The sequence below is a fragment of the Maniola hyperantus genome, unplaced genomic scaffold, assembly GCF_902806685.2.
Source record: "Maniola hyperantus unplaced genomic scaffold, iAphHyp1.2, whole genome shotgun sequence".
NCBI classification, from domain to species: domain Eukaryota; kingdom Metazoa; phylum Arthropoda; class Insecta; order Lepidoptera; family Nymphalidae; genus Maniola; species Maniola hyperantus.
The window spans coordinates 23119-45600 of NW_027189028.1; the positions used below are offsets into that span (position 1 = coordinate 23119).

The window sequence follows — 22482 nt, forward strand, 5'->3', positions numbered from 1 at the left end:
TATATAAATGAACATAAATATATTCAATACAAATACTACTTATAGCCGCAGACATAATCAAGGAAAATATAATTTTATGTAGGTACCTACTACTACCTATGTCATCATCATCATCATCATGATCAACCCATCACCGGCTCACTACAGAGCACGGGTCTCCTCTCAGAGTGAGAAGGGTTTTGACCATAGTCTATCACGCTGGCCACATGCGGATTGGTAGACTTCACACACCTTTGAGAATATTATGGAGAACTCTCAGGCATGCAGGTTTCTTCACGATATTTTCCTTCACCGTTAAAGCAAGTGATATTTAATTACTTAAAATGCTCATAACTCCGAAAAGTTAGAGGTGCGTGCTCGAGATCAAACCCCAAACCTCCAATTAGAAGGCGGACGTCCAAACCACTAGGCTATCACTACCTATATACCTACTATATATATAGAAGAATTCACAAACTTGCATTTTAAAGTTTTTTAAAAGTAATACTAAGATAGTGTTTTATAAATTATTTTACAACGGAACCCTAAGCAAAAACTGCAAGCATTTACGTAGAATTGCAAGTTTGAGTCTAAACGATAACTTGGGTTCCGTGTATATAAATGAACATAAATATATTCAATACAAATACTACTTATAGCCGCAGACAAAATCAAGGAAAATATAATTTTATGTAGGTACCTACTACTACCTATGTCATCATCATCATCATCATCACGATCAACCCATCACCGGCTCACTACAGAGCACGGGTCTCCTCTCAGAGTGAGAAGGGTTTTGACCATAGTCTATCACGCTGGCCACATGCGGATTGGTAGACTTCACACACCTTTGAGAACATTATGGAGAACTCTCAGGCATGCTGTTTCTTCACGATATTTTCCTTCACCGTTAAAGCAAGTGATATTTAATTACTTGTGGCGGTTACCACAATAGAAACTAGATGGCGCTGTTCAATCGATGACATAGTCCCGAACAAATGTACCGCCGACAGTACTCGCAATAACAGAGTTTTCTGCAATCTGGACTATATATAGAAGTTTCAAGACATAACCGTCGGCCCAGCTGGCGCTACCGAGCACAACCAACCGCTCGGTGGGAGATCTCCCCTTTGGTACGGTCGAGCCTGCACACCGCTCCCGTATTTTGGTGACCCCGACGTGATCAAGAGTGGTCGCACACTACAACAGCCGACGTTGATATAAGAGTGATCGCACACTAGAACAGCCGACGTCATCGAAGATCAACCGCACACCGCCGCACTCCGCACTGCGCACTCAACGTGATCAAGGGTGATCTCGCATACACCGCAACACCTTTGGATCACACACCGCAAGCCGACGTCTCCTCCAACTCCAAGTCTACAAGCAGCAACAGCAAGCACATCGAGGCCTGTAAGACGGATGTAGCCACAGCTTCGGGGCACAATGGCTCTGCACTCCATCACCAGCTACAAGCGTCCTGGTCCACCGCTTCTCTGGATGGTTAGCAGCCATTGCCCTTCCTTCACATGCCTTCACGCTACAACGCCACCTCTCTTCACTGCTTCACACTACGCGTTCGTCTCGGAGGGGAGTGATGTGGCGGTTACCACAATAGAAACTAGATGGCGCTGTTCAATCGATGACATAGTCCCGAACAAATGTACCGCCGACAGTACTCGCAATAACAGAGTTTTCTGCAATCTGGACTATATATAGAAGTTTCAAGACATAACCGTCGGCCCAGCTGGCGCTACCGAGCACAACCAACCGCTCGGTGGGAGATCTCCCCTTTGGTACGGTCGAGCCTGCACACCGCTCCCGTACATACTTAAAACGCAAATAACTCTGGAAAGTTAGAGGTGCGTGCCCGAGACCGAACCCTCGACCTCCAATTAGAAGGCGGACGTCCTAACCACTAGGCTATCACTACCTATATACCTACTATATATATATATAGAAGAATTCACAAACTTGCATTTTAAAGTTTTTTAAAAGTAATACTAAGATAGTGTTTTATAAATTATTTTACAACGGAACCCTAAGCAAAAACTGCAAGCATTTACGTAGAATTGCAAGTTTGAGTCTAAACGATAACTTGGGTTCCGTGTATATAAATGAACATAAATATATTCAATACAAATACTACTTATAGCCGCAGACAAAATCAAGGAAAATATAATTTATGTAGGTACCTACTACTACCTATGTCATCATCATCATCATCATCATCATGATCAACCCATCACCGGCTCACTACAGAGCACGGGTCTCCTCTCAGAGTGAGAAGGGTTTTGACCATAGTCTATCACGCTGACCACATGCGGATTGGTAGACTTCACACACCTTTGAGAACATTATGGAGAACTCTCAGGCATGCTGTTTCTTCACGATATTTTCCTTCACCGTTAAAGCAAGTGATATTTAATTACTTAAAACGCAAATAACTCTGGAAAGTTAGAGGTGCGGGCCCGAGACCGAACCCCGACCTCCAATTAGAAGACGGACGTCCTAACCACTAGGCTATCACTACCTATATACCTACTATATATATATAGAAGAATTCACAAACTTGCATTTTAAAGTTTTTTAAAAGTAATACTAAGATAGTGTTTTATAAATTATTTTACAACGGAACCCTAAGCAAAAACTGCTTTAACGTTAGTTTCCCAATGGTAGTTACGACACATTCTGTAAAATAACAATCATATTATTATATATTTTATTTAAATTGTTTTCTAATTTTGCGACTATCAAATTTTGCATATTCAGGCAAGCGTGCGGGGAATGACCTGAAGCGGCGGAGTCCGTCTAAACGACAACTTTGGGTTCCGTATGTATTATTGAACGTAAATATATTAAATAAAAATACTTAAATATAAAAACTTAAGTTTATAAAATAAAAAAGACAAAAGCAAGGAAAATATAATTTTATGTAGGTACCTACTACTACCTTTATTATCGTCATCATCATGATCGGCTCACTACAGAGCACGGGTCTCCTCTCAGAGTGAGAAGGGTTTTGACCATAGTCTATCACGCTGACCACGTGCGGATTGGTAGACTTCACACACCTTTGAGAACATTATGGAGAACTCTCAGGCATGCAGGTTTCTTCACGATGTTTTCCTTCACCGTTAAAGCAAGTGATATTTAATTACTTAAAACGCAAATAACTCTGGAAAGTTAGAGGTGCGTGCCCGAGACCGAACCCCGACCTCCAATCAGAATGCGGACGTCCTAACCACTAGGCTATCGCTACCTATATACCTACTATATATATAGAAGAATTCACAAACTTGCATTTTAAAGTTTTTAAAATTAATACTAAGATAGTGTTTTATAAATTATTTTACAACGGAACACTAAGCAAAAACTGCTTACAGTGGGTGTTATGAACGTTTATAAGCATGGTTTTCGAAAATACATCATTCATCCAACAAAGTCAACGAGTCGTGGAAGGAGTTTTCAAAGCTGAAAACTTGCAAGAGCCTGCGAGCCGCCTCTCACCTGCTACCTGCCTGATCTATCGCGCTACAGTCGTCACCATTATTCATAATGTACGTAAGTGTTAATTTCAATGTTTAACTTCAGTTTTAAAACTAGATTTAACGCAACATAGTGATAGCGTTATGAAATCAATTAGTTGATAATACCTCATTATAGTAATTATCATCATCATCATCATCATCAGCAACCCATCAACGGCTCACTACTGAGTGCAGGTCTCCTCTCAGAGAAAGGTTATAGGCCATAGTCCACCACGCCGGTCCAATGCGAATTGGCGGACTTCGAGAACTTTTTTATGTGGAACTCTCAGGTGTGCAGGTTTCCTCAGGATGTTTTCCTTCACCGTTGAAGCAAGTGATATTTAATTATCACTTAGCTTCGAAAAGTCAGAGGTGCGTGCCAGGGATTGAACTTGCGACCCGAATAGGAGACCACAGCCCTAACCACTAGGCTATCACTGCTTATAGTAATTATAAATAAATCTAATCTAAATATTTAACCGACTTCAAAAAAAGGAGGAGGTTCTCAATTCGTCGGAATCTTTTTTTTTTTTACTAATTTGTTCCTTTTAGTTTTAAATTCTATTGTTTGATTTATTTTAGTAGCATTTTGTCGTCAATGCTTTTTGTACATAGCACAAGGTTTTTATACAGAATATCAGCGTTGGAAATATATTAAGATGTGTATCCAACAGATGCTGAGTAGACGACTTTTGGTTCTCATAATTATTATTTTTGTAAATTGTGTTTTTGAACCAAATAAAGATTTTATTATTATTATGAAATGTTTTGCTAATATTTTTCTTAAAGATTTTATTTTTATATTTTTTCTATTAGGTCTGATTCAGAATATGAATTTGCAGTACCACCGGCAAAGGTGAAAAAACCCAGGAAGTCTTCCACGCCTGCAAAAGTAGCCAGCAAGCAAACGAGCGAGGAACCAGCAAGGTAATATTATCATTATACTTTATTTCAGAGCGCTTATCTAACCGTTGAGCTACTACGACTTTATAGTATAACTTGTGTGTTTGCGATATTCAATATTTTAAAGCTATACGCGGTCAAGAGTTATGGGTTCGAATCCCTGTTTAGTTTAGTAAAAGCATGCTAGTTTTAATTTATAAGGTTACTAATATTTTTGTTTTATTTTTAGAAGCCGGAAAGGAAAACTTTTGGACATCTTCGGTCTGCAATCGGATGACGATGAAGGTGGTGCAGTGAAGTCGCTACCATCGTTTATAGTGAACAGGGTCGCGAACGGCGTCCAGAGACGGAGCGTGTCTACGACAGGACCATTTTATTTGGAGTTGCGCGTGTACGACCGCTGCGACGCCGAGGCTACCGAGTCGGACGAACGCTGGAAGAAAGCGCTGCTGCGTTTGGCCTGCTCGGTGGACGACGACTCGTCGCAGTGGAAAGCACTGCAGCGACTCGTAAAGGAACTGCACGAATTATTTAAGGACTCGGACCCGACATTTATGTCGGGTAACTTTAATTTTAAGAAAAGATAGAACAATTTTAATGTATACGTGTATGTGTATGTGTGTAGTACTTAGGTAATAAGGCAAATGAAGGAATAACATTATAAGAAAGGTTTTATTTTTATTAATTCATTAGTTAGGTTCCTAATAAATGGTATAAGGTTTTATTAGTTTTTTGGTTTTTCAGTTCTTTAGGTGTAAATCTAATTTTTATAAATTCATAATGCCTTTTTGTCAAGTTTGCTCAGTCGAGGTGACTAAAAAGCAGTGGATAGGTCATCTCCGCAGTAACATACACAAAAGTATCTCTATGAATGAAATAAGTAGTGGAATTGTTAAAATTTCATCTGCTTTCCAAGGTAGAATAGCTTCATATCGAATACTTGCGTTGGAGTTTGAGCAAAGTTTGCCTGAAATATTTTTAGAAAATATTAGTTCTAAACTAAAAAGTATTTTAAATTCTTCTCTTAGTAACCATGATAGTATAAAAGTTAACTTTGAATATTTTGGTACTTTTCTCTTGTTCAAAAATAATGAACAAGAAACAAAGTCTTTCGTTACAAAAAATATAGTTATTTGTAAAAACTACTCATTTGATTGCATATTTCAGACACTTATTGAGACAATTAAAAAAAAAATTCAAGAATTTGAAGAACGCGATAGTGGGTGGACTTTTTTATGCAATTCGTACTTGGAAGTAAATGTTAATAAATACGATCCATTGAATGGATCGAGCTATATTGATTTACCGCGATTGTTTAGAAATAAGAAAGCTTGTCTCAATATTAAAAATAGTGATCCGTATTGTTTTCTGTGGTCTATTGTAGCAGCGGTTTATCCCACAAGCAAAAATAGCGCTCGCACATCCTCGTATCCTCATTTTCGTGACGTTTTGAACATACAAAATATGAATTTACCTGTTACATTTGCAGATATTAAGGTATTCGAATCTAATAACTCTAATATTTCTGTTAATGTATACTCTTTAAAAAACAGTAATACGATTGTAGGTCCTATATATAGATCAGAGTTTAAGCGTAAAATAAAAGTTAATTTACTTTTGATTGACAAAGGCAATAAATCACACTACGTTCTCATAAAAAATTTACCGCGTCTCGTTGGGAGACAAGTTACAAAACACCACGCTAAACTATATTTTTGTGATGATTGCCTTCTTTTCTTTTCAACCGAAATTAATTTAAATAATCACATTTGTAGTGGTGTAGCTACAGTTTTACCAGAAAAAGGTTCTTTTGTACAATTTAAAAATTTTCAACGTAAGCAAGATGTACCCTTTGTTATTTATGCAAGATGTACCCTTTGTTATTTTTCCGCGTTTTCCGCGCGAAAATTGTCGGAAAAGCGGTCAGGCGCACGGTCCTCACGCGCGGGCACCGTCCGAGTCGGAAAAGAGCGGAAAACTACGAAAATTTGGGGTATAAATTTTGCCGAAAAATTTTGTAAGTGAAAATTTTTTGAAAATTTTAATTTTGGATTTTCTTTCGCAGGACGCTGGGGCCGGTGGAAAGCAACGCCCTGAGAGATTTTCACGTGAAAATTCGAAGAACCGGGACAACGACGCAGGATTTATGCAGTTTCTTTAAGCAAATCTATGAATTTTGTATGAGAAATTCCACTTAGCTATATCAGCTCGGTACAGATGTCTATGCTGTGATCGGCGCACGATTTTCCGCGTTTTCCGCGCGAAAATTGTCGGAAAAAGCGGTCAGGCGCACGGTCCTCACGCGCGGGCACCGTCCGAGTCGGAAAAGACCGGAAAACTACGAAAATTTGGGGTATAAATTTTGCCGAAAAATTTTGTAAGTGAAAATTTTTTGAAAATTTTAATTTTGGATTTTCTTTCGCAGGACGCTGGGGCCGGTGGAAAGCAACGCCCTGAGAGATTTTCACGTGAAAATTCGAAGAACCGGGACAACGACGCAGGATTTATGCAGTTTCTTTAAGCAAATCTATGAATTTTGTATGAGAAATTCCACTTAGCTATATCAGCTCGGTACAGATGTCTATGCTGTGATCGGCGCACGATTTTCCGCGTTTTCCGCGCGAAAATTGTCGGAAAACGCGGTCAGGCGCACGGTCCTCACGCGCGGGCACCGTCCGAGTCGGAAAAGAGCGGAAAACTACGAAAATTTGGGGTATAAATTTTGCCGAAAAATTTTGTAAGTGAAAATTTTTTGAAAATTTTAATTTTGGATTTTCTTTCGCAGGACGCTGGGGCCGGTGGAAAGCAACGCCCTGAGAGATTTTCACGTGAAAATTCGAAGAACCGGGACAACGACGCAGGATTTATGCAGTTTCTTTAAGCAAATCTATGAATTTTGTATGAGAAATTCCACTTAGCTATATCAGCTCGGTACAGATGTCTATGCTGTGATCGGCGCACGATTTTCCGCGTTTTCCGCGCGAAAATTGTCGGAAAAGCGGTCAGGCGCACGGTCCTCACGCGCGGGCACCGTCCGAGTCGGAAAAGACCGGAAAACTACGAAAATTTGGGGTATAAATTTTGCCGAAAAATTATGTAAGTGAAAATTTTTTGAAAATTTTAATTTTGGATTTTCTTTCGCAGGACGCTGGGGCCGGTGGAAAGCAACGCCCTGAGAGATTTTCACGTGAAAATTCGAAGAACCGGGACAACGACGCAGGATTTATGCAGTTTCTTTAAGCAAATCTATGAATTTTGTATGAGAAATTCCACTTAGCTATATCAGCTCGGTACAGATGTCTATGCTGTGATCGGCGCACGATTTTCCGCGTTTTCCGCGCGAAAATTGTCGGAAAAGCGGTCAGGCGCACGGTCCTCACGCGCGGGCACCGTCCGAGTCGGAAAAGAGCGGAAAACTACGAAAATTTGGGGTATAAATTTTGCCGAAAAATTTTGTAAGTGAAAATTTTTTGAAAATTTTAATTTTGGATTTTCTTTCGCAGGACGCTGGGGCCGGTGGAAAGCAACGCCCTGAGAGATTTTCACGTGAAAATTCGAAGAACCGGGACAACGACGCAGGATTTATGCAGTTTCTTTAAGCAAATCTATGAATTTTGTATGAGAAATTCCACTTAGCTATATCAGCTCGGTACAGATGTCTATGCTGTGATCGGCGCACGATTTTCCGCGTTTTCCGCGCGAAAATTGTCGGAAAAGCGGTCAGGCGCACGGTCCTCACGCGCGGGCACCGTCCGAGTCGGAAAAGAGCGGAAAACTACGAAAATTTGGGGTATAAATTTTGCCGAAAAATTTTGTAAGTGAAAATTTTTTGAAAATTTTAATTTTGGATTTTCTTTCGCAGGACGCTGGGGCCGGTGGAAAGCAACGCCCTGAGAGATTTTCACGTGAAAATTCGAAGAACCGGGACAACGACGCAGGATTTATGCAGTTTCTTTAAGCAAATCTATGAATTTTGTATGAGAAATTCCACTTAGCTATATCAGCTCGGTACAGATGTCTATGCTGTGATCGGCGCACGATTTTCCGCGTTTTCCGCGCGAAAATTGTCGGAAAAGCGGTCAGGCGCACGGTCCTCACGCGCGGGCACCGTCCGAGTCGGAAAAGAGCGGAAAACTACGAAAATTTGGGGTATAAATTTTGCCGAAAAATTTTGTAAGTGAAAATTTTTTGAAAATTTTAATTTTGGATTTTCTTTCGCAGGACGCTGGGGCCGGTGGAAAGCAACGCCCTGAGAGATTTTCACGTGAAAATTCGAAGAACCGGGACAACGACGCAGGATTTATGCAGTTTCTTTAAGCAAATCTATGAATTTTGTATGAGAAATTCCACTTAGCTATATCAGCTCGGTACAGATGTCTATGCTGTGATCGGCGCACGATTTTCCGCGTTTTCCGCGCGAAAATTGTCGGAAAAGCGGTCAGGCGCACGGTCCTCACGCGCGGGCACCGTCCGAGTCGGAAAAGAGCGGAAAACTACGAAAATTTGGGGTATAAATTTTGCCGAAAAATTTTGTAAGTGAAAATTTTTTGAAAATTTTAATTTTGGATTTTCTTTCGCAGGACGCTGGGGCCGGTGGAAAGCAACGCCCTGAGAGATTTTCACGTGAAAATTCGAAGAACCGGGACAACGATGCAGGATTTATGCAGTTTCTTTAAGCAAATCTATGAATTTTGTATGAGAAATTCCACTTAGCTATATCAGCTCGGTACAGATGTCTATGCTGTGATCGGCGCACGATTTTCCGCGTTTTCCGCGCGAAAATTGTCGGAAAAGCGGTCAGGCGCACGGTCCTCACGCGCGGGCACCGTCCGAGTCGGAAAAGAGCGGAAAACTACGAAAATTTGGGGTATAAATTTTGCCGAAAAATTTTGTAAGTGAAAATTTTTTGAAAATTTTAATTTTGGATTTTCTTTCGCAGGACGCTGGGGCCGGTGGAAAGCAACGCCCTGAGAGATTTTCACGTGAAAATTCGAAGAACCGGGACAACGACGCAGGATTTATGCAGTTTCTTTAAGCAAATCTATGAATTTTGTATGAGAAATTCCACTTAGCTATATCAGCTCGGTACAGATGTCTATGCTGTGATCGGCGCACGATTTTCCGCGTTTTCCGCGCGAAAATTGTCGGAAAAGCGGTCAGGCGCACGGTCCTCACGCGCGGGCACCGTCCGAGTCGGAAAAGAGCGGAAAACTACGAAAATTTGGGGTATAAATTTTGCCGAAAAATTTTGTAAGTGAAAATTTTTTGAAAATTTTAATTTTGGATTTTCTTTCGCAGGACGCTGGGGCCGGTGGAAAGCAACGCCCTGAGAGATTTTCACGTGAAAATTCGAAGAACCGGGACAACGACGCAGGATTTATGCAGTTTCTTTAAGCAAATCTTCCGCCCCCCGCGCGCTGCGGGTACATAACGTCAGTGTAGCATCTCCGTTGCAAATTTAACTTTTTAAAATAAATTAAGCACAATTCAGCTACCATTTAGTGTTACATTACTTTTATGGACCGAAAGCATACTGAATAATCATTATAAGCGATATGGAATGCAGTAAAAATCTAAAAACAGTGAAACAAATTGTAATCAGTGCATAGTGAATTATCTTAGTGAAGTGTCATCACTCAAAGTACCTTCGTAGATTTGCATATTTTCTGACGTAAACAAAAATATTCCGAAACTTATTTTCGCCCGAGACTCATGTAACTACGATGGCGCAGTGTACAGCATAGTGGACTGAATATCTGTATTGCTTAAGTATATTCATGGTTCAAACCTCGTACCATCACATAGTCTGTTTATCTTTTTTTATTTATTTTTTATTTTATTATAAATATATGAGAAAAGTATTTTGAACTTTTTGGCTTTTATACATATTTTAACCGAAAATGCTCGGCTTATGTGCAGCTTGTAATAGCAATGTCTTAGTCACGCAAAAAAGATTGAAGTGCTCTGTCGGGAGTTGCGGTCTACTGTACCATAGCGAGTGCGTAAACTATGACGACACTAATCCATCAAACCGAGCGACATGGGTCTGTCCTTCTTGCACGGCTAGCAAGCCAAAACAAGATAACAGTAATACACCAATTCAGGGCAGAAACCGCAAGCAGCTATCGCCCGATAATGCAACCGTCTTACCGCCACTATTGGGCACGACAAGTGGTCCAAATCAAGAGATCATTATAAACGAGATTAGGAATTTGCGTCGTGAAATGAAGGAACACTTTGAAAACCAACAAGTATGCCTAAATAAGTTCGATGCCAAGCTTACTGAAGTCCAAAAAGAAGTTAGGGACCTTGGAGGTAAATTTTGTACGCTAAAGGAAGAAGTGGACGAGCTAACAAAGTCTGTGCAATACTTGTCTAATGCTTATGATGACCAGATTGGGTTAAATGCAGAATCCAAAAAGTCCCTGGAAAATCTAAATATGGAAAACCAAAACTTGCGATCGCAAATGACGGAACTGAATAGCAAAATTGATCATTTTGAGCAGCAAGCTAGAGATTGTAACGTAGAGCTTCAGTGCATCCCGGAAACAAAAAATGAGAATATTCTCACCATTGTCCAGCAGATGGCATCAGTGGTCGCTTGCGACTTAACAGATGGCAGCATATTGAACTTCCACAGAGTTGCTAAGATGGATACACAGTCCCAACGTCCGCGAAACATTGTAGTGAAGTTGTCTAGCCCAAGAGTACGGGATGACTTGCTTGCGGCCGTAAAACACTTTAACAAGAAAAATCCACAGAACAAGCTGAATACATCTCATTTGGGTTTTGCTGGTCAAACCATACCTATATACATTATGGAACATTTGTCCCCGAAGAATAAAAAGTTACATGCTGCCACTAGACTAGCTGCGAAAGAGAAAAAATATGAATTTGTGTGGATAAGAAATGGTCGTATATTTGTTCGTAAAAACAATGAAGCTGCAGCACTGTGGATAAAAAATACTGAAACTCTAAACGGCTTAAATTAGTATATAATTTCTGTATGCATGCATTAACATTTTTGTTGTATAAAATTCACATTAAATATTTTTTATCAAAATGTACGAGGTCTAAGGACCAAGACGGAAGATATCTATACATCGGCTTTATGTCATGACTACGATTTAATAATCTTAACTGAAACTTGGCTGAACAACACGGTTTTTGATAATGAAATCCTAGATAGTCGTTATATTTTACACAGGCGAGATCGCTCTTCGTGTCCACTATCTTGCCATAAAAAAGAAGGCGGTGGGGTAGCAATTGCCGTTAGTAAAAAATTTGAGTCTGTGAGGAAGTACGAATGGGAATCTGAATGTGAAGATTTATGGATAGCGATTAAAGTTAGTCATAACATCTTTATATATGTTTGTGGTGTTTACGTTCCTCCCCCAGTTAAGGAAGATTACTTGGAATGCTTTTTTAAAAGTGTGACTGATATTTGTAATAACAAAATATGTCAAGATTCACTAACTCTTATCGTTGGCGATTTTAATTTATCTAACATTTCTTGGGTAACTGATTTAAATGGTAGTGGCTTAGTGTCTGGTCAACTATGTAACAATATAGATAGTGTCTTTTTGGAAAACATTGCTTTCAATAACTTGAAACAATGTAATCCTATTCAAAATATAAACGACCGTATTTTAGACTTAGTTCTTACAAATAATTCTGATTGGATACAAGTAAAAAAAGAAGATAATGCTTTAGTTAAAATTGACAACCATCATCCACCTCTACAAATTATTCTAAAAGTAAATTGTAACCGCCACATGAAACCTTCTCGAACACCATTTCTTAACTTCTTCTTATGTGACTATGATAATGTCTGTAACGAACTGGATCAAATAGACTGGTTGTCTCTTTTTCAAAATGTTCACTCGGTCGATGCTAAATTAGACATATTTTACCAGACACTAATGCCCATTATTCATAGACATACGCCTATGCGGAAATCGCGAGATAGTCACTATCCTATATGGTTCTCAGGTCCACTATTACGAGCATTAAAGGAAAAGGCAAAAGTCCACCATAAAAGCAAAAAATATAATAATTCAATGGATAAATTTTCATATAAATTACTACGAGAACGTTGCGCCATTATGGTGAAAGATTGTTATAATAATTTTAAAAAACGCGTTGTTGAATGTATTCGTGACGATCCTACCTACTTTTGGAAGTTCTTTAAACAACAGCGTAAAAATGGTACCAATTGTATTCCGAACGAAATGATTCTGGATAATTTTGTAGCCAAAGGAGGAAAGAATGTATGCGACGCCTTTGCTAAACATTTTTCATCGGTCTACACAAACACCAGTAACTGTCAAGTAGGCAATTCACCAATCCTAAACAATACCATTCCCACTGCTTCATTCGGTACTTGTCAACTGACTGAAAAAGAAGTTTTAAAACATCTCTTACACTTAGATTCACTTAAAGGGCCCGGCCCAGACCTTCTTTCCCCATTATTTCTTAAAAAATGCGCCCACAAATTAGTTAAGCCACTAACTCTCATCTATAATTATTCTTTGCAAACGGGTATATTTCCTACCAAATGGAAAATTGCATATATCACACCAGTCCATAAGTCAGGCAACTCAAAAGATATAAAAAACTACCGGCCTATATCTATTTTATCAGTTTGTGGTAAAGTCTTAGAAAGCTTAGTTCAAAAACAAATTTATTCTCACATAGCTCCTTATCTTGATCCTAATCAACATGGGTTTCGCCCTCACAAATCTACAACCTCTAACTTAGTTAGTTATATTTCAGACATCGCTGAGATTGTCGATGCTACTGGTGAGGTACATGCAATTTACACTGATTTTCGAAAAGCATTCGACATGGTGAACCATAACATCTTGTTATTAAAAATTGAGTTTTTGGGAATTCATGGCTCATTGTTACGTTGGTGTGAATCTTACTTAAGAAATCGGTCGCAACTTGTTGCTGTTAATGGTTTTAAGTCTTATGAGATAAAAATAACATCGGGTGTACCTCAAGGATCACATCTAGGTCCCACGTTTTTTCTAATTTTTATAAATGATTTGGCACTCAAGTTAAATTCTAAATTCAAAATGTTTGCAGACGATATGAAAATTTACAAAACTATTAACAGCCAAGCTGACGTGATAACACTACAAAATGATATTGATGCTGTTCACTCTTGGTGCACCAATAATGGTATGTCCTTAAATATTGAAAAGTGTTTCCACATTAAATTCACCAGAAGAAAAAATCCGCTAGACTGTGTCTATAAAATAAACGAGGTTATTCTTAAGGAAGTTTACAGTATGAGAGACCTTGGTGTAATTGTAGACTCCGCTTTAAGTTTTCGTCCACATATCGAGCAAATAACATCGAAAGCTTCAAAGATATCTGGACTAGTCTTCAGACAAATGAAAATATTCAAGGATCCCAGTTTATCTATTCTCGTCTTCAATAGTATTGTCCGTAGCATCCTTGAATATTGCAGCACAGTATGGAGTCCAGGGTATCAAGTTCATTCCGATAGAATAGAACGAATTCAAAAACGGTTTCTATACCATCTGTCTTACAAGGACTTCAAATGTAACAAATTGTTTTCGTATGATTCTCGTCTCTCTTACTATAAAATGAAATCGCTAAAGGATCGTAGAAAGATTGCGGATGTTATTTTTCTGGCAAAGCTAATGAAGGGTCTCATTGATGCACCTGAATTACTTGAACGCTTAAAGTTCGTTGTGCCTCGTGACTGTAGCCGCTTACACAATCGTAAGACTTTCTGTTTGCCTCAAGCCAAGACCAATCTCGGACTTCATAGTCCGCTATATAGAATGCTATTCCTTGCAAATTGTCATAGAGATGTTATAGATATCTTCTGTGACAGTATACCCACAATAAAAAATAAATTAAGTACCTTGATAAGTTAGTAAGTTAGGAAATCTGTGCATTGTTAGTTGTAAGTTAACCTTTTTTTTTTCTTTTTGTTTGTTAGAAACTATTTTGTACAAGTTTTGTTCTTGTTTAGTTTGTTTTGATAAGTTTGTTTGTTGCACTGTAGTTATTGTACCACCTAATCGCGCATGCCACGTCCACATCTAGTAGACACAATTAACAACTAACATTTCTGTATATCTTTTAACTTGTTATCATACAATAATTGTAGTCAGTTTTGTGGACTAATAAAAAAAAAAAAAAAAAAAAAAAAAAAAAAAAAAATCTATGAATTTTGTATGAGAAATTCCACTTAGCTATATCAGCTCGGTACAGATGTCTATGCTGTGATCGGCGCACGATTTTCCGCGTTTTCCGCGCGAAAATTGTCGGAAAAGCGGTCAGGCGCACGGTCCTCACGCGCGGGCACCGTCCGAGTCGGAAAAGAGCGGAAAACTACGAAAATTTGGGGTATAAATTTTGCCGAAAAATTTTGTAAGTGAAAATTTTTTGAAAATTTTAATTTTGGATTTTCTTTCGCAGGACGCTGGGGCCGGTGGAAAGCAACGCCCTGAGAGATTTTCACGTGAAAATTCGAAGAACCGGGACAACGACGCAGGATTTATGCAGTTTCTTTAAGCAAATCTATGAATTTTGTATGAGAAATTCCACTTAGCTATATCAGCTCGGTACAGATGTCTATGCTGTGATCGGCGCACGATTTTCCGCGTTTTCCGCGCGAAAATTGTCGGTAAAGCGGTCAGGCGCACGGTCCTCACGCGCGGGCACCGTCCGAGTCGGAAAAGAGCGGAAAACTACGAAAATTTGGGGTATAAATTTTGCCGAAAAATTTTGTAAGTGAAAATTTTTTGAAAATTTTAATTTTGGATTTTCTTTCGCAGGACGCTGGGGCCGGTGGAAAGCAACGCCCTGAGAGATTTTCACGTGAAAATTCGAAGAACCGGGACAACGACGCAGGATTTATGCAGTTTCTTTAAGCAAATCTATGAATTTTGTATGAGAAATTCCACTTAGCTATATCAGCTCGGTACAGATGTCTATGCTGTGATCGGCGCACGATTTTCCGCGTTTTCCGCGCGAAAATTGTCGGAAAAGCGGTCAGGCGCACGGTCCTCACGCGCGGGCACCGTCCGAGTCGGAAAAGAGCGGAAAACTACGAAAATTTGGGGTATAAATTTTGCCGAAAAATTTTGTAAGTGAAAATTTTTGAAAATTTTAATTTTGGATTTTCTTTCGCAGGACGCTGGGGCCGGTGGAAAGCAACGCCCTGAGAGATTTTCACGTGAAAATTCGAAGAACCGGGACAACGACGCAGGATTTATGCAGTTTCTTTAAGCAAATCTATGAATTTTGTATGAGAAATTCCACTTAGCTATATCAGCTCGGTACAGATGTCTATGCTGTGATCGGCGCACGATTTTCCGCGTTTTCCGCGCGAAAATTGTCGGAAAAGCGGTCAGGCGCACGGTCCTCACGCGCGGGCACCGTCCGAGTCGGAAAAGAGCGGAAAACTACGAAAATTTGGGGTATAAATTTTGCCGAAAAATTTTGTAAGTGAAAATTTTTTGAAAATTTTAATTTTGGATTTTCTTTCGCAGGACGCTGGGGCCGGTGGAAAGCAACGCCCTGAGAGATTTTCACGTGAAAATTCGAAGAACCGGGACAACGACGCAGGATTTATGCAGTTTCTTTAAGCAAATCTATGAATTTTGTATGAGAAATTCCACTTAGCTATATCAGCTCGGTACAGATGTCTATGCTGTGATCGGCGCACGATTTTCCGCGTTTTCCGCGCGAAAATTGTCGGAAAAGCGGTCAGGCGCACGGTCCTCACGCGCGGGCACCGTCCGAGTCGGAAAAGAGCGGAAAACTACGAAAATTTGGGGTATAAATTTTGCCGAAAAATTTTGTAAGTGAAAATTTTTTGAAAATTTTAATTTTGGATTTTCTTTCGCAGGACGCTGGGGCCGGTGGAAAGCAACGCCCTGAGAGATTTTCACGTGAAAATTCGAAGAACCGGGACAACGACGCAGGATTTATGCAGTTTCTTTAAGCAAATCTATGAATTTTGTATGAGAAATTCCACTTAGCTATATCAGCTCGGTACAGATGTCTATGCTGTGATCGGCGCACGATTTTCCGCGTTTTCCGCGCGAAAATTGTCGGAAAAGCGGTCAGGCGCACGGTCCTCACGCGCGGGCACCGTCCGAGTCGGAAAAGAGCGGAAAACTACGAAAATTTGGGGTATAAATTTTGCCGAAAAATTTTGTAAGTGAAAATTTTTTGAAAATTTTAATTTTGGATTTTCTTTCGCAGGACGCTGGGGCCGGTGGAAAGCAACGCCCTGAGAGATTTTCACGTGAAAATTCGAAGAACCGGGACAACGACGCAGGATTTATGCAGTTTCTTTAAGCAAATCTATGAATTTTGTATGAGAAATTCCACTTAGCTATATCAGCTCGGTACAGATGTCTATGCTGTGATCGGCGCACGATTTTCCGCGTTTTCCGCGCGAAAATTGTCGGAAAAGCGGTCAGGCGCACGGTCCTCACGCGCGGGCACCGTCCGAGTCGGAAAAGAGCGGAAAACTACGAAAATTTGGGGTATAAATTTTGCCGAAAAATTTTGTAAGTGAAAATTTTTTGAAAATTTTAATTTTGGATTTTCTTTCGCAGGACGCTGGGGCCGGTGGAAAGCAACGCCCTGAGAGATTTTCACGTGAAAATTCGAAGAACCGGGACAACGACGCAGGATTTATGCAGTTTCTTTAAGCAAATCTATGAATTTTGTATGAGAAATTCCACTTAGCTATATCAGCTCGGTACAGATGTCTATGCTGTTATCGGCGCACGATTTTCCGCGTTTTCCGCGCGAAAATTGTCGGAAAACGCGGTCAGGCGCACGGTCCTCACGCGCGGGCACCGTCCGAGTCGGAAAAGAGCGGAAAACTACGAAAATTTGGGGTATAAATTTTGCCGAAAAATTTTGTAAGTGAAAATTTTTGAAAATTTTAATTTTGGATTTTCTTTCGCAGGACGCTGGGGCCGGTGGAAAGCAACGCCCTGAGAGATTTTCACGTGAAAATTCGAAGAACCGGGACAACGACGCAGGATTTATGCAGTTTCTTTAAGCAAATCTATGAATTTTGTATGAGAAATTCCACTTAGCTATATCAGCTCGGTACAGATGTCTATGCTGTGATCGGCGCACGATTTTCCGCGTTTTCCGCGCGAAAATTGTCGGAAAAGCGGTCAGGCGCACGGTCCTCACGCGCGGGCACCGTCCGAGTCGGAAAAGAGCGGAAAACTACGAAAATTTGGGGTATAAATTTTGCCGAAAAATTTTGTAAGTGAAAATTTTTTGAAAATTTTAATTTTGGATTTTCTTTCGCAGGACGCTGGGGCCGGTGGAAAGCAACGCCCTGAGAGATTTTCACGTGAAAATTCGAAGAACCGGGACAACGACGCAGGATTTATGCAGTTTCTTTAAGCAAATCTATGAATTTTGTATGAGAAATTCCACTTAGCTATATCAGCTCGGTACAGATGTCTATGCTGTGATCGGCGCACGATTTTCCGCGTTTTCCGCGCGAAAATTGTCGGAAAAGCGGTCAGGCGCACGGTCCTCACGCGCGGGCACCGTCCGAGTCGGAAAAGAGCGGAAAACTACGAAAATTTGGGGTATAAATTTTGCCGAAAAATTTTGTAAGTGAAAATTTTTTGAAAATTTTAATTTTGGATTTTCTTTCGCAGGACGCTGGGGCCGGTGGAAAGCAACGCCCTGAGAGATTTTCACGTGAAAATTCGAAGAACCGGGACAACGACGCAGGATTTATGCAGTTTCTTTAAGCAAATCTATGAATTTTGTATGAGAAATTCCACTTAGCTATATCAGCTCGGTACAGATGTCTATGCTGTGATCGGCGCACGATTTTCCGCGTTTTCCGCGCGAAAATTGTCGGAAAAGCGGTCAGGCGCACGGTCCTCACGCGCGGGCACCGTCCGAGTCGGAAAAGAGCGGAAAACTACGAAAATTTGGGGTATAAATTTGCCGAAAAATTTTGTAAGTGAAAATTTTTTGAAAATTTTAATTTTGGATTTTCTTTCGCAGGACGCTGGGGCCGGTGGAAAGCAACGCCCTGAGAGATTTTCACGTGAAAATTCGAAGAACCGGGACAACGATGCAGGATTTATGCAGTTTCTTTAAGCAAATCTATGAATTATTCGGCATGTGATGATGCACAGCATCTGTGAGAGTGCGTGGTACTTCCCTTTTAGTTCTTCCACCTATCAGAGCGATCTGTCAAGTTGTCAACCAATCAAAAGCACTTCCGTTCGTTGTGAGTCACGTGGTCACAGGTTGGGGGCGCTAGTCCCGCTTTCCTCATAGCGTCGTTACTTCCCGTTGCGACAACACGAATAACGTGAAATAAAATATACCGCCGCCGCCGGCACCGCGGCCGGCGCTGCGGTTGGGAACGCGGCCGGGGCCGCGTCGGGCAGCGAGTGGCGTCGTCGGAACGATACGGACGACGAATCGATTTCTGGATCGGGTCCACACCGGAGTCGAGTGAGGTAAAAAGGAGAAAATTCGGTGAGTCATCCTGATTTCTATATCCAGATTTTGATTGGTCGAGTCAACACTTTGACCGACATGTTGAGAGACAATTCATATTGTCGTGCTATGCAATCGGCCCCGCCGCCATTGTTTAGTTTTGGTAACTAACCAGACTTTTGAATCGTCCGTTCCGCATGACAACGCGCACGCTACCCTCACATTTGATCAATTTGTAGGCTAGAATAACATAAAATTAGCTGCTACCCGCGGTTATTGTTATCGCGAATTGTTGTAGGTCTCCCGAAGAGACTATCAAACATTCTTTCGCCGCAGGTATAGCCTACTTACTTTTACTTAGGTCGCGCACCACGTGGCGCCGCCAATACAATCTCATGACGTGCACCGTGTGCGCTCGATACCTGCGCACGCTCATTTGACGTCGCATTATATTCCAATAACTGTTGCGTCTGTTGCTATGCAGGCGCAAGCGCAAGCTGCTATGCCTATAAGTCCTGATAACTTGTGGACAGCTGATGTCCATACCATGTTAAAAGCACTGGTTCTCGTTCGATCGCCAAAGTTAAGCAACATCAGGCGCGGTCAATACTTGGATGGGTGACCTCCTGGTAACACCGCGTGACGTTGGCCTTTTTCGTTGAGACTTAAGTCAGAATAACACTATTGAAAAGTCCTAAAGTACCTACCTTGTGCCTACTCAGAACATTTAAATAGGCTCACGGACATAGTTGACGAAGAGAATACCATAATAATAATATATTCGTTATATGGATGCCATGAAAATTCACAACGCTCCACCGGGTTTAGTTGAGTTCATGGTCAATGTAGGACTCCTCTTCCAGTAGGAGCTTAGGCAGTTTATTAAGGGCAAGGAGGTTACTACGCTGAGTCCGAACGTGACATGGCCGCCATTTGTAATGCTTTGCTAGCACTAAGCTTTGCAACGTGAGCTATTGATACAATATCTGCAACAATTCGACTGGTCTGCTGCGCTTGATACTCACCGCAGCCAATGTTTTCGATAAAATATAGGACCTTTTCCAATATTCGTCGAAGTTATATGAAGCTAGTAAGAAAATAAAGCAGATAGTGTGTGGCAAGCGGGCTGAATATGTAGAAACACGCTGGGATCGTATTTTGAACGAGCTGCCTACTAACAACTTGCGAGAGGGTCTGCGTAAGATACCTCCAAGTTACTAATGTCTTTTGATGAGAATCAGTTGCGATTGTATGTACACATACCTACGGGTGGCATGGACGAGTGGCTCCAATCTTGGTTTGCTCTGGGTACGGAAGGGAAGAAAAGTCGAAAGCAAACGTTAAAATCGAGCAGAACACGTCACGCATCTTCCTCTAACCAGTCCTTTTATGCTAAAGAAGATTCATACAAGGCGAAAGAGTTCTTCAAGAAGGACCACCAACCCAGCAAGTACCGATTGGCTAAATAACTCGCGGCCATCCCAGCCCGAGTTTCACGGGGGCTGCCTCTGAGCGTATCCGAGGCAGTGGCAGTTGGTTTGAGCTCCGAAGGCTCTTCTCAAGTTATTATGGGAATGCGGCTGCCATTTACCTCCAAATCTACTCTTGTCCATACATGCCCCCGTATCCGGTCTCGTTTCGGAATCACTGCAACATTTTGCAACGCTGGCAGTTGGGTATAAAATTATCAACTGGCCTGGGTATTTCCGCCACCGAGCTTCATACCCCAAGTAAACTCGGTACCAGGAACATACCTTGTTGTGGCACCGATGTAGAAAAGAGCGTTCTAGCTCCCAGATCTCCGCAGAAGAGCGTCAAGACCAGACCAATAAGAACCCCCAGATCTGGGATGAGTCTTGGTAGATCAGTAGTGCGATTTCGTAAGACCTGCATCAATCATTATTACAATCTCAATCGTTGGGATTGGCTGAATTTGTGCTCCAGAGTATCAGATCACCGGTCTTGCTCCGCCTCGAGATGCTGGTTTTTGTGTGAAAAATTAAAAATCTGAAGGATACTTGTTAAAATTAAGTTATAGAGATTCAATTTTATAAATTGAGACTGTGGAAACCAAAGACTGGTCAAAATCTAAAGGATTATTTAGAAATTTCCATGAAGTGAAAACATTATCATATAAATTGACAAACCAGCTTGGCTACGTTGAGTTAAATGATGCACAGAAAATAAATTTGACTATAGGAATACGGAAGAAAAAGGTGAAAAAATGTTTATTCTTTAAAAGTTGTGCCACGCGGCACTCCACCTGTACCTACCGAATGGTTTGGTTATCTTGATGGCTGTAACACTTGAAATGGAAGTGTATTAGCTGAATGCTTAGCCTTCTTGTTGCTTGAAGAGAGATAAAGTTATCCCAGTATCTTATTACATAAATCCGTGGTGACAGCTTTTAGTCAGACCACTAAAGAGGAAAACTTAAGCCCATAGTTCCTACTTAATCACAATTATGCTAAGAGCAGTCTCTCTTCAGAAATCAAGAGCAGAGAAATCTCCAAATTGGGACTATAAGGTCTGATTGCCTGGTTGCAATATTATCTTTAAAACAGAGTAACTTTGTTTGAAGCGTCACGTAGACTGCCTTGCATTTTACTGCTTGCATCCGACGGACGCGTTCATGATCTCCACGCCTTTGAGAGTTTCATTATGTCACTATATTGAGGGCAATAATCATATAATGTTTACTCATTTACCCATTAATTGATCATTTGCATTCATGTTATTAATAACATGAAGCCCCGTCAGGGCATTTCAAAGTTACATTTTAGTTCTATGTAATTAGCTTTAAACGCTTATATTATTATTCGATCCGGAATTCCGATCAAAAATCGATACTGCAACACACAGGCAATCAGGTTGGTATTTTTACAGCATCCTAACAAAAATGTATGTCCCGTTTTTTGGTCTAGACTTTAAGAACAAGGGCTCCCAAACTTTTAAGAGCACGCAACCCTAATGTAATTCATCATATTTTATGGAACACAAAACCAAATGATGACCAAATGGAGCTGCACTTTTAAAGAAGAGTGAAAATTAATTTAATTCTATACGTCGTATTTCAAGCAGAGATTGCCATGAAAATGAATAGAAAATTTAGGAGATAGAAGTGCGCGGCATGCGAGCATGAAAATGTTTCTTTAGTTTTTACAGAGTCGACGATGCTCGCTCATGATTAAAGCGAACTGGAAACATTTTGGGAATCTACTGTAATATTCACTTCTCCAGGTTTGGAGACTTCTAAGCTATCGGGGCCCAGGTTAGTCCATCCTATCCGCCAGTCGCCACTGATATTGCGAACGTCATTTAATATTTGCATATAAATTCAGCAAGTTTTCTTGCAGAAAATAATTAGGTACAAGTTGAAAACATTTGACACTGTCCTATTCTAGGCAGTTAAAATTTCGTTGATTTTTACTAAAATCTTGAAAGTATGAGCCTTTTACTAGCTATTGCTTAGTAGATATTTTGCAACAAATAAAATATTACAGATGAATGTCAAGAAGGGCGCGAATAGAAAAGCCCTCACTGACCGCCAGTCGCACCCTCTCTATCGGGATTTAAA

At 40.6% G+C, this 22482-nt stretch overlaps 2 protein-coding genes and 1 pseudogene across 3 annotated transcripts; all 3 read left to right on the forward strand.

Annotated features, from left to right (window-relative positions):
- The first annotated feature begins 2540 nt into the window (after positions 1-2540).
- LOC138404666 (uncharacterized) lies at positions 2541-5136 on the forward strand. 2 transcript variants are annotated; one of them, XR_011238515.1, is made up of 4 exons: positions 2541-2812; positions 3366-3539; positions 4326-4436; positions 4642-5136. XR_011238515.1 is itself a non-coding variant. In XM_069509241.1 (3 exons), coding segments are annotated over exons 1-3 (471 nt in total). In that variant the 5' UTR covers positions 3301-3537; the 3' UTR covers positions 5000-5136. The 2 variants fall into 2 exon arrangements, 1 of the variants encoding a protein (XP_069365342.1); XM_069509241.1 differs by lacking the exon at positions 2541-2812 and having other exon boundaries at positions 3301-3539.
- Positions 5137-9840: 4704 nt separating this feature from the next.
- Positions 9841-14570, forward strand: LOC138404667 (uncharacterized). The gene has a single exon (XM_069509242.1). It carries the CDS (start codon positions 10313-10315, stop codon positions 11402-11404), a length of 1092 nt encoding a protein of 363 aa, XP_069365343.1. The 5' UTR covers positions 9841-10312; the 3' UTR covers positions 11405-14570.
- Positions 14571-19437: 4867 nt separating this feature from the next.
- On the forward strand, positions 19438-19556 carry LOC117996053 (5S ribosomal RNA; annotated as a pseudogene).
- The last annotated feature ends 2926 nt before the right edge of the window (positions 19557-22482 follow it).